The 16,567-nt window shown below is 40.8% G+C and overlaps 1 protein-coding gene across 1 annotated transcript; it reads left to right on the top strand.

The window, feature by feature from the left end:
* The first annotated feature begins 15,528 nt into the window (after positions 1-15,528).
* LOC105730970 (deoxyuridine 5'-triphosphate nucleotidohydrolase, mitochondrial-like) lies at positions 15,529-16,070 on the top strand. Its single transcript, XM_064379004.1, has one exon. The coding sequence runs from the start codon at positions 15,529-15,531 to the stop codon at positions 16,021-16,023; it is 495 nt and encodes a 164-aa protein (XP_064235074.1). The 3' UTR covers positions 16,024-16,070.
* Positions 16,071-16,567: the final 497 nt, after the last annotated feature.

Consider the following 16,567-nt stretch of genomic DNA (forward strand, 5'->3'; position numbering starts at 1 on the left):
CTCTGCATTTTTCAGGAGAAAGCAGCCACAACATATATGTAAATGAACGGGCAACACTTTGTTCCCAAGAAACTGCAGTTGACTCTTGAGCAACACAAGTGTGAACTGTGTGGGTCCACTTATATGTGAATTTTCTTTTACGTTTGCTACTCCTGAGACAGCAAGATAAACCCCTCCACTTCCTCCTCTTCCTCAGCCTACTCAATGTGAAGGTGACAAGGATAAAGACCCTTATGATAGTCTTCTTCCACTTTATGATAGTTCATACTATTATGTATAGTAAATATATTTTCTCTTCTTCATGATTTTATTTATAATGTTTTCTCTAGCTTAGTGTATTTAAAAATGTAATATATAATACATATAACATGCAAAGTGTATGTTAATCAACTATTTTATTAGTAAGGCTTCCAGTCAACAGTAGGTTATTAGTAGTTATGTTTTCGGGGAGTCAAGTTATATGTGGATTTTTGACTATGCAAGGGGTTTATGTCCCTAACCCCTGTGTTGTTCAAGGGTCAATTGTATTTACAAAAGCAGGCCTCAGGCTGGATTTGGCCCGTGACAGTAGTTTGCAGACCCCTGCTATAGAGGGAAAAGTACATTAATGGTTGCCTGGAGCTGAGTGGGAGTGGGGAGGGTGACAACTGCAAGTAACTGAAAAAAGTGAAGAGGAATATTTTGCAGATAACAGGAGTCTGCAAACTACAGTCTTTTTCTTTTTTTTCTTTTTTTTGAGATGCAATCTCCCTCTGTTACCCAGCCTGGAGTGCAGTGACACGATCTTGGCTTATTGCCAAGAATTCAAACAATTCTCCTGCCTCAGCCTTCCTGAGTAGCTGGGACTACAGGTGCATGCCATCATGTCCAGCTAATTTTTTTTGTATTTTTAGTAGAGACGAGGTTTCACCATGTTGGCCAGGCTGTTCTCGAACTCTTGACCTCAGGTGATGCACTCTCCTTGGCCTCCCAAAGTGCTGACATTACAGGTGGGAGCCACTGTGCCCAGCCTGCAAACTACTATTAAAGAAGAGAAAGAGGAAAAAAGTTAAAGAAGAATCTGCAACAGAGAGGATTCTGAGAAGATGATGGAGTAGGAAGCACCAGGAGTCTGTCTTTCCACCTAGACAACAACTGTATTGGCAGAATCTGTCTGATATAACTGTTTGGGAAATCTGGATTATATGGAAACTTTCAGAGGTTTCCATAGGTTGTAAATTGTGGTTATTTTAGTTAATTTCAGCTCTTAACAAGGTAGCAACTCCCTATCCCTCACTCCCAGCCTCATGGCAGGGGAGTTATGTGTGTGTTCCTGGAGCAGCTTGCACACAGCTAGTCAGAGACCAGGAGGACAAAAAGGACCCTGCTTTCCAAATTTTGAGTATCTTTAGTCTTATTTCTGATTGCTGCTTTTGATCACACAGGTGTGGAAAAACAGGAAAAACAGGTGGTCAGCCACTGTTGTGGCTCTATAGCTAAATGACTTCCATGAGATTTAAAGGACCAGAACCCCTCTCCTCTTTGTTTTCTTCTCCTCTTTTTTGGAGCCAGATATTACTGTCTAGGACATTAAAAAGCAACTGCATGTATGGGGAAAATTAGGAAGTAATCTCACATACCCAGGGAAAGGCACAGGCTCAGAAAGACCTAAGAAATCATTAAGTTTACACCTCAAGCTAATCCTTGGAACAGAGACAGCCTACAATAGTAAAAATTAATACATAAATAAATAAAAACAATAACAAAAAAACCCCAGCAAACCCAGGGGAAGGAGGAAAATCTGATTTTCAGAATTACCGCGTTACTAGATTCAAATGTCCAGTTTTCAATAAAAAAGCCACAAAGCATGCAGAGAAACAGGAAAATAGGCCTATTCAAAGGAAAATTATAAATCAACAGAAATTGTCCCTGAAAGAAACCACTGGCAGATCTATCAAACAAAGATTAAACAACTGTCTTAAGAATGCTCAAAAACTCAGGGGAGATGTGGAAAAAGTGAGAAAAGTGATGTATAGGCAAAATGGAAATATCAATAAAAAGAAAATCAAAAAAGAAACAAAGAAATTCTGAAGCTGGAAAGTACAATAACTGAAAAATTCACTAGAGGATTCAAAGGCAGAATTGAGCTGGCAGAAGAAAGAATCAATGGGTTTGATGATAAGACAATGGAAATTATCAAGTCTGAGGAGCAGAAAGAAAAAAGATTGAAGAAAACTGTACAGAGCCTAAAGAGACTCGTTGGACACCATCCGACAGTAGTCAGACACCATCAGGTGGGCCTACTAACCATTTTGGGAGTCTCAGAGGAGAAAAGAGAAATTTAAAAAAGCAGAGAAAATATTTCAAGAAATGATACTGAAAAGCCAAATTTACTGAAAGATACAAATGCAAACATCCAAGAAACTCAACAAACTTCAAGTAAGATGAACTCAAAGAGACCCACACTGAAGTGCAGTATAATAAAACTTTCTAAAGACAGAAAGAGAATTATGAAAGCAGTAAGAGAAGCTACTCATCATATACAAGGGGTCTTCAATAAGATAATCAGAAGATTTCTCATCAGGAACTGTGCATGCTAAGAGATAGTGGGCCAGTCAAAAGAAAGGGATGTCAACCACAAATCTTATATCTGGCAAAATTTTTCCTCAGAAGTGAAGAAGAAATTAAGACAGGGAATTTGTTACCACCAGGTATGTCCTGCAAGGAGGTCCTGCAGGTTGAAATGAAAAGGCAATAGGCAGTAGCCTGGAGCTGTATGAAGAAATAAAGACCTCAATATGGGTAAATACGTGAGTAATTAGAAAAGCTAACATTACTGCAAGAACACACTGTAACTCCACATTTTATTTCTACATATTTTAAGAGACTAAAGAGATTAAAAAGAATTATTAGAGCCAGGCGTGGTTGCTCACGCCTGTGATCCTAGCACCTTGGGATGCTGAGGCAAGTGGATCACCTGAGGTCAGGAGTTTGGGATCAGCCTGGCCAACATGGTGAGAGCTTGTCTCTACTAAAAATACAAAAAATTAGCTGGGCATGAGCCTGTAATCCCAGCTACTCCAGAGACTGAAGCAGGAGAATCACTTGAACCCAGGAGGTGGAGTTTGCAGTGAGTCAAGATCTCACCATTGCACTCCGGCCTAGGCAACAAGAGCAAACCTTTGTCTCAAAAAAAAAAAAAAAAAAAAAGCCTGTTTTGTGGCATGTAATGTATAAAGATGAAAGTTTGTGACATCAACAATTGGAAAGGGCAGGGACAGAGCTGTGAAGTGCAGAGGGGGCACATACACAGAGGTCCCAGGCAACTGCTGTGTGTCATTCCCTGAAACATCCCTGGTATCGTGACAGTCGGCAACTCCATTCCAGACACCCATGAGAAAATTCTCTGGATATAGCCCTTCTGACTCTAGTTAAAAATTTTCTTCCACCACCCTCTTGGAATCCACTGGATGCTTATTTGCAGAACTCAACCCTGAACCCTTTTCTTTGCTTCTATTTTTTTGCCTCCTCTCTGCCTAACCAGTGTGCTAAACTTTGGTATAACTTTTTATATGGATATTTATCTTTTCCTTCCTAGGCATCTTTCTTTTCAGATCCTTGATCCCCAGGACCCTAAAACCACCAACCTTTGCCACTACCTCTCAACAGACGATTTTACTGCTTTACAGGAGGAACACAGTAAGAGTTCCCAAGAGACTATTTCTTAGACCCTGTTTTATCCTGTTTGGAGGCTTTTATCTCCCACGAGTTATTCAGCAATGAATGGTATTCATTTTGAACCAAAGATTGTACAATATGAGACTTTATTTGAGCCCTGTGCCCCTGGAAGCAGCCATGGTTAAAGTAAGCCCCTCATCCTTTTGTGTACTCAGGAACAGCTAATTGCAAAGGACCCCCCTGCCTGCATGTATTTTGAGACAAGGTCCCTGCTGCATACTTCCTCTTGACAACTTTGTTTCCTTGACTCTGTGAAACCCTATGCTTTCTCCTTCTTTGAGACCTTCCTCTTGCTAAATTAAATAAGCAAGAGGCCAATATTTTGAGGTTGGATTCCTACTTTAAGTTCTTACATAAGGAACTGCAACCTAAATACATAAACAAACTGAAAACCTAATTTAGGAGCATAGCAAAGAGCAAGGTCTCAGCCAATCACAGCACTGAGCTTTAGCCAATCACAGGCTGTCACCTGATCAGACCGCTTCCAAATAAAGCCTAGCCACAGTCAATCAACCTGTTTATGTACTTCGTTTCCATTTCTTTCTGTCAATACCGTCTCCCCACGGAGATCTCTGACTCTCTTCTGGTTCTGAGTGCTGCCCAGTGATAAATTGTTCTTTGCTTAAACAAACTCTGCTAAATTTAATTTGTTGATTTTTTTTTTTAAACATTCTTGAGCATCTTTCCTTTGGCAATAAGCTGAAAAAAAAGTCTCCTTAGTTGCCTAGTGCATTTTTTTCTCTCCCAGTGGCAAGTTGAACACAGATGGCTAACCATCAGCCTGGTCTCTGAAATTCCACTGAGGTGTTTTTCCAAAGAAAAAGAAAAATAAGCAAATTTATATCAATGCCAGAAGCTAGGAATAGTTTATTTTCCTGCAATATGTATTAGAAAGGAGAGTAGCTTAATTAGGCATTTATGTGTATGTGTGTGTTTGTATACATATATATCTCACCACATTTGCACTCTCTCTCTCTCTCTCTCTCTCTCTCTCTATATATATATATATATATATATGAAGAAGAAAAGAAGATTACTATTTAAAACAAGAACAGGTGACTATCGGGGAGTTGATTATTTCTTATTGGGTAGTTGGATTTTTATTTATGAAACACCACGGTGGCTGCATATGGTGAAAGGTGAATTCCTACCTGGTGGGTTAGGGCAAAATGAAAAACATATTAACAGAAGAGAATTTAGCTTTCAGGTGCCAGTGAGAGGAGCTAAGGAATTAGGAGAAAAGGAGGGGAGATGAGAGATAGGAGAGAGGTACACAGTTTTGTTTTGCTTTGTTTTTTTTCTTTTTTGGGGGGATAGAGTCTAACTCTGTCACCCAGGCTGGAGTGCAATAGCACTATCTTGGCTCACTGCAACCTCTGCCTCCCGGGTTCAAGTGATTCTCCTGCGTCAGCCTCCTGAGTAGCTTGGATTACTGGCTCCTGACACCATGCCCAACTAATTTTTGTATTTTTATTAGAGACAGGTTTTACCATACTGGCCAGGCTGGTCTTGAACTCCTGACCTCAGGTGATCCACCTGCCTTGGCCTCTTCTCAGTAACAAGGCAGGGGACAGAGGGCCAAGATGCAGAATGATCCAGTGAGAAATCCCCATGGTGAGAATAGCCACTGCTCTTTTAAGAATAGACAGGTAGGCCAGGTGCAGTGGCTCAAGCCTGTAATCCCAACACTTTGGGAGGCCAAGGAGGGTAGATCACGAGGTCAGGAGTTCAAGACCAGCCTGGCCAACCTGGTGAAACCCTGTCTTTATTAAAAATATTTTAAAAATTAGCTGAGTGTGGTGGCAGACACCTGTAATCCCAGCTACTCAGGAGGCTGAGGTAGGAGAATCTCTTGAACCCAGGAGGCAGAGATTGCAGTAAGCCGAGACCGTGCCACTGCACTCCAGCCTGGGTGACAGTGTGAGACTCCATCTAAAAAAAAACAAAAAAAAACCAAAAAGAATAGACAGGTAAGGTCCCAGCATGGTGGCTGATGCCTATAATCCTAGCACTTTGGGAGGTCGAGTTCTGCAGATTGCTTGAGCTCAGGAGCTTGAGACCAGCCTGGGCAAGGTGGTGAAACCCTGTCTTTACAAAAAATACAAAAAATTAGCCAGGCATGGTGGTACTCACCTGTAGTCCCAACTACTCAGGAGGCTGAGGTGGGAGGATCACTTGAACCTGGGAGATTGAGGCTTCAGTGAGCTGAGATGGTACCACTACACTCCAGCTTGGGTGACAGAGTGAGACCCTGTCAAAAAAGAAAAAAAAAGATGCAATCCTGATGGGTTGCTTTCAACCTTTGGTTTCCTACTTTTGTACTAATGGTGCTTGGAGAAATATTTGGTGAAAGAAGCAGTGCTCCATGTTAACATCCAAGTGAAGACAGCAGCGAGGTACCACGCAAATGGGGTATAGAGATTTGGGGTAAGAGGAAGTAGGGGAAGAGGTGACAATGGGAACTGAACAGACATCAGAGATAGCTGCACTTTAGCCGACAGTAGAGGTCTGACCCACAGCCTCTCAGTAGCCAGCCCTGGAATGCAGTCATCCCCCGAGAATAGTCAGGACTTGGTGAGTGACTGCAGCTTCCCTACTTTTTGTCTCACTTCCAGCTCAGGACCGACTAGGGAAAATCTAATATGCCCCCAACCAATCACGTAAGATGTTTCGCTTCTAGCATGCCCGCCCCCAGCTTCCCGTGCCCGCATGCTCCAAACAGCAAACCAGGATTATATTATTATTGTCGCTGGTGTTGCTGTTTTCACTATGAGACGCTCCCATTCCCTTGCCTGCTTTAAGCATCCACCAGACAGGAGCGATGGTGTCCGAATACCTTGCTGTAGCAACCTTGAAATAATGGATTCTGTTTGTTTGGGTTCATTTATTTCCACAGCTCTCAGGAATTCATAAGATTTGGGGAGGTTTCTACAATTATTTGAGATGGCACTTGAACAGCCTTTATTTAAACATTAAAAACAAGGTGTGCTTGTGGTTTCAGCTCAGTATATAAACAACTTGGCTCCTTCTGCATCCCCCTTGGCAGGACCTTATCCGTCCAGTCAATCCAGCATCATCTTCCCATCTTCAGATCCCTTACCCAGTCAGATTTGCCAAGTCCTGTTCACTATGTGAGGCAACAAATTCACAGATTCTGGGAATTAGAAAGTGGAAATCTTTGGGGATGGCATTAGTTATTCTGTTTACCACAGACACATAACCCAATTCTGGTTAATGAGATGTTAGGGGAATCTGTTCAGGAGTTTCTGAAAAAAGTGTGCTCCCTCCAGTAAGAAGTTTTCTGAGGGGAAACTCCTTTTCCTCTGTCTTTGGATATAGCCGTAGAATAAGGCGATGTTTCACAGCTTGTAACCACGGGAGCAAGTTTACAGATGAAAACAAAAGACAAAAAGAATCTGGATATTTGAAAACATTGTTGAGCTGTTCGATTAGCCATTCCTGGAGCCAGTCACCTCTGGACATCTTGTTTTGTGAATATTCTAAAAAGGTACCTGGCATTTGTTTTAAGCAGGTGTAAAACACGCAGGCACAGACATGGTTGCCATAAAGGAAGAAGTTTATACTCATGGATCCCTAGACAGACAAGGCCGTATGGGGAAGCGGAAGCACTAGAGATGGTCAGGAGGCAGAGGGGGCCGGCAGAGCATGACCCAGACCTTTACTGCAATGTTGGTGGGGAGGAATGAGCAAGGAGAGTAGGGACACGGAGTAAAGTTGGATTGGGTAGTCTGAAAAGTTTCAGTGTGTTCAGGGATACAGTGGTGGTCCCCTGTTGCCTGGTACCTGGCCCTGAAGTAACTTAGAGCAGGGGGATCTTGGCTTGGTGTGTGAGAGTTTGATAAGGGAAATTTTGGGAGTGTGAACTCTGGATTGGTCAGTTTGCATATGAAAGGTGTGCTTGCAGGGAATCATTTGCTCTCTAACAATTAGTTATCCCTGGGAGGGAAAGGTTCTCCAGCATCAAGGCCCCAAACATCAGATTATAAAGAAGGCAGAAAATAAAGTCAATACAATAAGATAATAACTCTCTCTTGTTTAAGCCACGTGTACTTGTTTTCCATTCCTTGTAGCTTGAAGCATAATAACCAATACACTAATATAGCTGTCACTCTGTACCCCTGGAGGGTTGGTTCTAGGACCCCTGCATGGGTACCAAAATCCATGGATGCTCAAGTCCTTCATATAAAATGGCATACTATTTGCACAGAACCCATGCATATCCTCCCATGTACTTTTTTCTTTTTCTTTTTCTTTTTCTTTTTTTTTTGAGACGAAGTTTCACTTTGTTGCCCAGGCTGGAGTGCAGTGGTATGATCTTGGCTCAGTGCAAAGTCTGCCTCCCGGGTTCAAGCGATTATGCTGCTTCAGCCTTACCAGTAGCTGGAATTACAGGTGTCTGACCCCACATCCAACTAATTTTTGTATTTTTAGTAGAGACAGTGTTTGACCATGTTGGCCAGGCTGGACTTGAACTCCTGACCTCAGGTGATCTGCCCGCCTTGGCCTCCCAAAGTGCTGGGATTATAGGTGTGAGCCACGGCACCCAGCACTCCCATGTACTTTAAATCATCTCTAGATTACTTAAAATATCTAATACAATGTAAAAGCAATGTAAATAGTTGTTATACTGTTTTGTTTAGGGAATAATGACAGGGAAAAAAGTCAGTACATGCGTGTTCAGTACAGATACAATTATGCATTATTTCCTCATAAATATTTTTGATCTGTGGTTAGTTGAATCCATGCATGTGGAAGATGGACTTACTGTACAGCTGTTTCAGAGGCTAGTTTATAGCCTTAAACATGTAATAATTATACAAAAAGATTAAAATCATTGAACAGAGACTTCATTTTCAAAAGGCTAGCAAAAACAAAACCACTTTGACAAAGTGTGGCTAAGAAATAGATTTAAAAAATCAATGTCCCCACTGGGCATGGTGGCTCACACTTGTAATCCCAGCAATTAGGGAGTCCATGGATGGAGGATAGCCCAAGGCCAGCAGTTTGAGACCAGCCTGGTCAACATGGTGAGATCCTATCTCTATTAAAAAAATTTAAAAATTAGCCAAATGTGTTGGTGCCAAGTTAAAACTAAATCAATCCTGTCTATCATCTATTCTATACAGAGATGGTCTAAATTTTAGAAATATAGATCCACTAAATTAGCAGTTTGGAGGCTGCTGAATTTTTTTCAGTCATTAAATTCTTTTGTGTTTCAACACAATTAATTGGATTTCTGTGTGCAACCCCTGACAGTTGTTGAGGGTCCTTCATCACATGTGTTTGTGTTGAAGGTATGTGAATGTTTGTGTTGTCACTAGTTTAAAGCAGTTTGATTGCAATGTTTTCTTCATGTTTCTTGTATTTGAAGTTCGTTGAGCTTCTTGGATGTGTGAATTTATTGTCTTATCAAATATAGAAAATATTTGTCCATTATTTCTTTAAATATTTTTACAGTCTCCTCATTTGCTTCTCACTTTTGGGGACTCCAGTTGTACATACATTAGATGGATTGATATGGTCTTACATCTCACTGAAGTTCTGTTAATTTATTTGTAGTTTTTTCTAAACTACAAATGTATGTACCATTTTGGATAGTTTCTGTAGCTATGTCTTCAAGCTCACTAATCTTTTCTTCTGCAATTCCTAAGGTTCCATTAATTTGTTCAGTATATTTCTCATTTCAGCCATTTTAGTTTTTGTGTCTAGAAGTTACATTTTTATTTCACTCCTCCCTGCACACACACACCTTCCATATCTCTACTTAACATGTTTACTTTTACCTCTAGCTTCTGAACATGTGGATTAAATTTATGAAAACTGTGTCTTTGGCTACTAATTCTATCATTTGTGTCATTCTGGACTGGTTTCTATTAATTTTTGGTACTTCATTACGTATGTGATAATTCTTTAATTGGATGACAGACATTCTGTATTTTACTTTGCTGTGCTAGATATTTTTGTATTCCTGTGTATATTTTAAATTTTTGAGCTTTGTGTTTGAAGCTGGTTAAGTTACTTGGAAAATGTTTGATCTTTTGGATCCTGCTTCTAAGGTTTTTGTGCTTGTTTGTTTTTTTGAGACAGAGTCTCGCTCTGTCATTCAGGCTGGAGTGCAGTGACATGATGTCAACTTACTGCAACCTCTGCCCCCTGGGTTCAAGCTATTCTCCAGCCTCAGCCTCCCAAGTAACTGAGATTATAGGTGCACATCACCATGCCTGGCTAATTTTTGTATTTTTTGTAGAAACTGAGTTTCACCATGTTGGCCAGGCTGATCTTGAACTCCTGACCTCAAGTGGTCCACTTGCATTGGCTTCCCAAAGTGCTGGGATTACAGGCATGAGTCACCGTGCTCAGCTTCTAAGGTTCTTTCTCAGGTATTGAGTCATTTGCTCTTCTACATGTGAATATTTCAGCCACAGATTCCGGAGGAATCTCTTGGAGATTACCACAGTTCTCTCCATGTGCAGCAGTCTCCTCTCTGGTGCTATGCCTGGAGTGCTCCAGCTACTCTGACTCCCAGCTCTGCCTGACTCTTGGCTAGCTGACTAGCCCAACTAGCAGCCTGGGCTCCCAACTCTGCTCTTCAACTGAAGGAAACTGTCTGTGTTCTCAGCTCTGTGCCACATCCTGGGAACTCCTTAGGCAATAAGTTGAGGCAATCATAGGACTCACCCGGAGAGTGACCATTGTACCCAATAGGTAGTTTTTCAGTCCTTGCCCTGGCCCTCCCTCCCTACTTTTGGAATCCCCAGTCTCTGCTGTTCCTATCTTTATGTCAGTGTGTACCTAAGGTTTAGCTCCCATTTATAAGTGAAAACATGCAATATTTGGTTTTCTGTTTCTGCGTTAATTCTCTTAGGGTAATGGCTCCCAGCTACATCCATGTTGCTGCAAAGGACATGATTTCATTTTTATGGAATACCAATAGTATTCCATGGTATATATATACCACATTTTCTTTATCCAATCCACCATTGACAGGCACCTAGATTAATTCTTTTTTTTTTTTTTTTTTTTTATTGTACTTTAGGTTCTGGGATACATGTGCAGATCATGCAGGATTCTTGCATAGGTACATACATGGCAAGGTAGTTTGCTGCTTTCATCCCCCCATCACCTATATCTGGTATTTCTCCCATCATTATCCCTCCCCACCTCTCCATCCCCTGCTGTCCCTCCCCTAGCCTCCCCCAACTGACCGCAGTGTGTGATGCTCCCCTCCCTGTGTCCACATGTTCTAATTGTTCAATACCCACCTATGAGTGATAACATGTGGTGCTCGGTTTACTGGTCTTGTGTCAGTTTGCTGAGAATGATGGTTTCCAGATTCATCCATGTCCCTACAAAGGACACGAACTCATCATTTTTGATGGCTACATAATATTCCATGGTGTATATGTGCCACATTTTCCCTGTCCAGTCTATCATCGATGAGCATTTGGGTTGGTTCCAGGTCTTTGCTATTGTAAACTGCGCTGCAATGAACATTTGTGTGCATGTGTCCTTATAGTAGAATGATTTATAATCCTTTGGATATATACCCAGTAATGGGATTGCTGGATCAAATGGAATTTCTATTTCTAGGTCCTTGAGGAATCGCCATACTGTCTTCCACAATGGTTGCACTAATTTGCACTCCCACCAACAGTGTAAAAGTGTTCCTATTTCTCCACATCCTCTCTAGCATCCGTTGTCTCCAGATTTTTTAATGATCACCATTTTAACTGGTGTGAGATGGTATCTCAATGTGGTTTTGATTTGCATTTCTCTAATGACCAGTGATGATGAGCATTTTTTCATATGTTTGTTGGCCTCATATATGCCTTCTTTTGTAAAGTGTCTGTTCATATCCTTTGCCCACTTTTGGATGGGTTTGTTTGTTTTTTTGTTGTAAATCTGTTTTAGTTCTTTGTAGATTCTGGATATTAGTCCTTTGTCAGATGAGTAGACTGCAAAAATTTTTTCCCATTCTGTTGGTTGCCGATTCACTCTAATGATTGTTTCTTTTGCTGTGCGGAAGCTGTGGAGTTTGATTAGGTCTTATTTTTCTATTTTGGCTTTTGTTGCCAATGCTTTTGATGTTTTAGCCATGAAGTCCTTGCCTATGCCTATGTCCTGAATGGTTTTGCCTAGATTTTCTTTTAGGGTTTTTATGGTGTCAGGTCTTATGTTTAAATCTTTAATCCATCTGGAGTTAATTTTAGTGTAAGGTGTCAGGAAGGTGTCCAGTTTCAGCTTTCTGCACATGGCTAGCCAGTTTTCTCAATTGCTTGTTTTTGTCAGGTTTGTCAAAGATCAGATGGTTGTAGATGTGTGGTGTTGCCTCCAGGGCCTCTGTTCTGTTCCATTGGTCTATATCTCTGTTTTGGTACCAGTACTATGCTGTTTTGATTACTGTAGCCTTGTACTATAGTTTGAAATTAGGTAGTGACTTTTTTTTTTTTTTTTTGCTTAGGATTGTCTTGGCTATGCAGGCTCTCTTTTCGTTCCATATGAAGTTTAAGATGGTTTTTTCCAGGTCTGTGAAGAAGGTCATTGGTAGCTTGATGGGGATAGCATTGAATCTGTAAATAACTTTGGGCAGTATAACCATTTTCACGATATTGATTCTTCCCAACCATGAGCATGGAATGTTTTTCCATCTGTTTGGGTCCTCTTTTATTTCATTGAGCAGTGGTTTGTAGTTCTCCTTGAAGAGGTCCTTTACATTCTTTGTTAGTTGTATTCCTATGTATTTTATTCTCTTTGTAGCAATTGTGAATGGGAGTTTGCTCATGATTTGGCTCTCTTTAAGTCTGTTATTGGTATATAGAAATGCTTGTGATTTCTGCATATTGATTTTGTATCCTGAGACTTTGCTGAAGTTGCTTATCAGTTTCAGGAGATTTTGGGCTGAGATAATAAGGTCTTCTACAATCATGTCATCTGCAAAAAGAGATAATTTGACTTCCTCCTTTCCTAATTGAGTACACTTTATTTCTTTTTCTTGCCTGATTGCTCTGGCTGCAACTTCCAACACTATATTGAATAGGAGTGGTGAGAGAGGGCATCCTTGTCTAGTGCCAGATTTCAAGGGAATGTTTCCAGTTTTTTCCCATTCAGTATGATATTGGCTGTTGGTTTGTCATAGATAGGTTTTATTATTTTGTGATACGTACCCTTGATACCTAGTTTATTGAGCATTTTTAGCATAAAGCGCTGTTGAATTTTGTTGAAGGCCTTCTCTGCATCTATTGAGATAATCATGTGGTTTTTGTCTTTGGTTCTTTTGTGTGATGGATTACATTTATAGACTTGCGTATGTTGAACCAGCCTTGCATCCCTGGGATGAAGTCTTGCATCCCTGGGATGAGTAAGCTTTTTGATTTGCTATTGCATTCTGTTTGCCAGTATTTTATTGAAGATTTTTGCATTGATGTTCATCATGGATATTGGCCTGAAGTTTTCTTTTTTAGTTGTGTCTCTGCCCGGTTTTGGTATTAGGATGATGTTGGTCTCATAAACTGAGTTGGGGAGGATTCCCTCTTTTTGTATTGTTTGGAATAGATTCAGAAGGAATGGTACAAACTACTTTTTGTACGGCTGGTAGAATTTGGCTGTAAACTCGTCTGGACCTGGGCTTTTTTTAGTTGGTAGGCTGTTAATTGCTGCCTTAACTTCAGCCTTTGTTATTGGTCCATTCAGGGATTCCACTTCTTCCTGTAGTCTTGGGAGAATGCAAGTGTCCAGGAATTTATCCATTTCTTCCAGATTTACTGGTTTGTGTACATGGAGGTGTTTGTAGTAATCTCTGATGGTAATTTGTATTTCTGTGGAATCGGTGGTGATGTCCACTTTATTGTTTTTTATTGCATCTATTTGATTCTTGTCTCTTTTCTTTTTTTTATTAGTCTGGCTGATGGTCTATCTATTATGTTGATCTTTTCAAAAAAAACCAGCTCCTGGATTTGTTGATTTTTTGAGGGGTTTTTTTGTGTCTCTATCCCCTTCAGTTCTGCTCTGATCTTAGTTATTTCTTGTCTTCTGCTAGCTTTTGAGTTTTTTTCATCTTGCTCCTCTAACTCTTTCAATTTTGATGATAGGGTGTTAATTTTAGACCTTTCTTTGCTCCTCATATGGGCATTTATTGCTATGAATTTCCCTCTAGACACTTCTTTAAATGTGTCCCAAAGATTCTGGTATGTTGTATCTTTGTTCTCATTGGTTTTGAAGAACATCTTTATTTCTGCCTATATTTCATTGTTTATCCAGTTTACATTCAGGAGTCAGTTGTCCATTTTCCATCAAGTTGTGCAGTTTTGAATTAGTTTCTTAATCCTGAGTTCTAACTTGATTGCACTGTGGTCTGAGCGACTGTTTGTTATGATTTCCATTCTTTTGCATTTGCTGAGTGTAAGGTTGGCCGCGTCGTGGAGAGTTCGGACACGCCTCCTCCCCTCGCCGGGAGCTCAGACACACCTCCTCCCCCTGCCGGGAGCCCGGGGAAAAAAGCCCCATCAGGACTTACCTGATACCATCCAGGCCCCACTACCTTCCATCCGGGTCCCACTCCCCTCCATTTTGTCCCACCTACCTTGGCCACAGCCAATTGGATGCCTCCACTCCCTATAAAACCCCGTGCCTGAGAGGAGTCCGGGCGACTTCTCCGGCCCTTCCTGTCTGGACCGCAGAACCTCATCCGGGAGGCTGAATAAATTCCCTTGCATTGGATTATTTTCGTGCTGGCCTCAGTTTCTCTGTTTCGTCTTCAGCGAAAACAGACCTTACACTGAGGAGTGATTTACTTCCAATTATGTGGTCAAGTTTAGAGTAAATATGATGTGGTGCTGAGGAGAATGTATATTCTGTGGATTTTGGGTTAAGAGTTCTGTAAGTATCTATTAAATTCACTTGGTCCAGATCTGCATTCAAGTCCTGGATTTCCTTGTTGATTTTCTGTCTTGTTGATCTGTCTAATATTGACAGTGGAGTGTTAAAGTCTCCAACTATTATTGTGCAGGAGTCTAAGTCTCTTTGTAGGTTGTTAAGGACTTGCTTTATGTATCTGGGTGCTCCTGTATTGGGTGCATATATATTTAGAATAGTTAGCTCTTCTTGTTGTATTGATCCTTTTACCATTGTGTAATGTCCTTCTTTGTCTCTTTTGACTTTTGTTGGTTTAAAGTCCATTTTATCAGAGACTAGGATTGCCACGCCTGCATTTTTTTGCTCTCCATTTGCTTGGTAAATCTTCTTCCATCCCTTTATTTTGAGTCTATGTGTATCTTTGCATGTGAGATGGGTCTCCTGAATACAGCACACTGAAGATTCTAGGCTTTTTATCCAATTTGTCAGTCTGTGTCTTTCGATTGGGGCATTTAGTCCGTTTACATTTAATATTAATATTGTTATGTGTGAATTTGATCCTGTCATTTTATCGCTGGTTGTTTTTTAATTTGGTTGTTTTGCCCTTTGGTTGGCATAATTTCTTCATTGCATCATTGGTCTTTACCATTTGGTTCTTTTTTGCAGTGGCTGGTACTGGTTTTTCCTTTCTGTGTTTAGTGCTTCCTTCAGGAGCTCTTGTAAAGCAGGTCTGGTAGTGACAAAATCTCTCAGCAATTGCTTGTCCTTAAAGGATTTCCTTTCTCCATCACTTATGAATCTTAGTTTGGCTGGATATAAAATTCTGGGTTGAAAGTTCTTTTCTGAAAATTTTGGTTTGGGTGGGTTCCTTGTGACCCTGCTTATCTTAACGTTCTCTTTTTTCCTGGATGCTTTCCTCGCTCACCTTCTGGCTCTGCCATGCCCTGCTCTGAAGAGACACCTGCCGTTTCACCCAGCAAGCAGGCCAGGCCTGCGGAGGAGGGCGGCATGCAGCTCCACTTTGCCAGGCTCTCCGAGCATGCCACGGCCCCCATGCGGGGCTCCACATGGGCCGCGGGCTATGACCTGTACAGTGCCTATGATTACACAATACCACCTATGGAGAAAGCTCTTGTGAAAACAGACATACAGATAGTGCTTCCTTGTGGGTGTTATGGAAGAGTAGCTTCACGGTCTGGCTTGGCTGCAAAACACTTTATTGATGTAAGAGCTGGTGTCATAGATGAAGATTGTAGAGGAAATGTTGGTGTTGTACTGTTTAATTTTGGCAAAGAAAAGTTTGAAGTCAAAAAAGGTGATCGAATTGCACAGCTCATTTGTGAACGGATTTTTTACCCAGAAATAGAAGAAGTTCAAGCTTTGGATGACACCGAAAGGGGTTCAGGAGGTTTTGGTTCCACTGGGAAGAGTTAAAATTTATGCCAAGAACAGGAAACCAGAAGTCATACCTTTTTCTTAAAAACGAAAGTGTTTTTGCTTAAAGTGTTTTGGTGTTTTGTACTTCTGTAAACTTACTAGCTTTACCTTCTAAAAGTACTACATTCCTTATTTTTTTTTTATGGTTAAAGAAACTTTGTTTTTTGGCAATTGATGGTTGTATGTAAATCTGCTTTGTGGTTACCTGATGTAAACAGTGTCTTCTTAAAATCAAATGCACATCGATGACAGAATAAAAAAAACTATTATTTAACTCAAAAAAAAAAAGAAAAAAAAAATTTCTTTTCTTTAAGGATGTTGAATATTGGCCCCCACTGTCTTCTGGCTTGTAGGGTTTCTGCCGAGAGATTCACTGTGAGTCTGATGTGCTTCCTTCCCTTTGTGGGTGGCCTGACCTTTCTTTCTTGCTGCCCTTAGTATTTTTTCCTTCATTTCAACCCTAGTGAACCTGACAATTACGTGCCTTGGAGTTGCTCTTCTAGAGGAGTATTGTTATGGTGTTCTCTGTATTTCCTGTATT

Source organism: Aotus nancymaae, unplaced genomic scaffold, assembly GCF_030222135.1.
Source record: "Aotus nancymaae isolate 86718 unplaced genomic scaffold, 86718_ANA_hifiasm-v0.15.2.pri h1tg000020l, whole genome shotgun sequence".
NCBI lineage: Eukaryota > Metazoa > Chordata > Mammalia > Primates > Aotidae > Aotus > Aotus nancymaae.

Coding starts and splice junctions, on each gene's coding strand:
- LOC105730970 (XM_064379004.1), top strand. CDS start 15,529: ATGCCCTGCTCTGAAGAGACACCTGCCGTTTCACCCAGCAAGCAGGCC.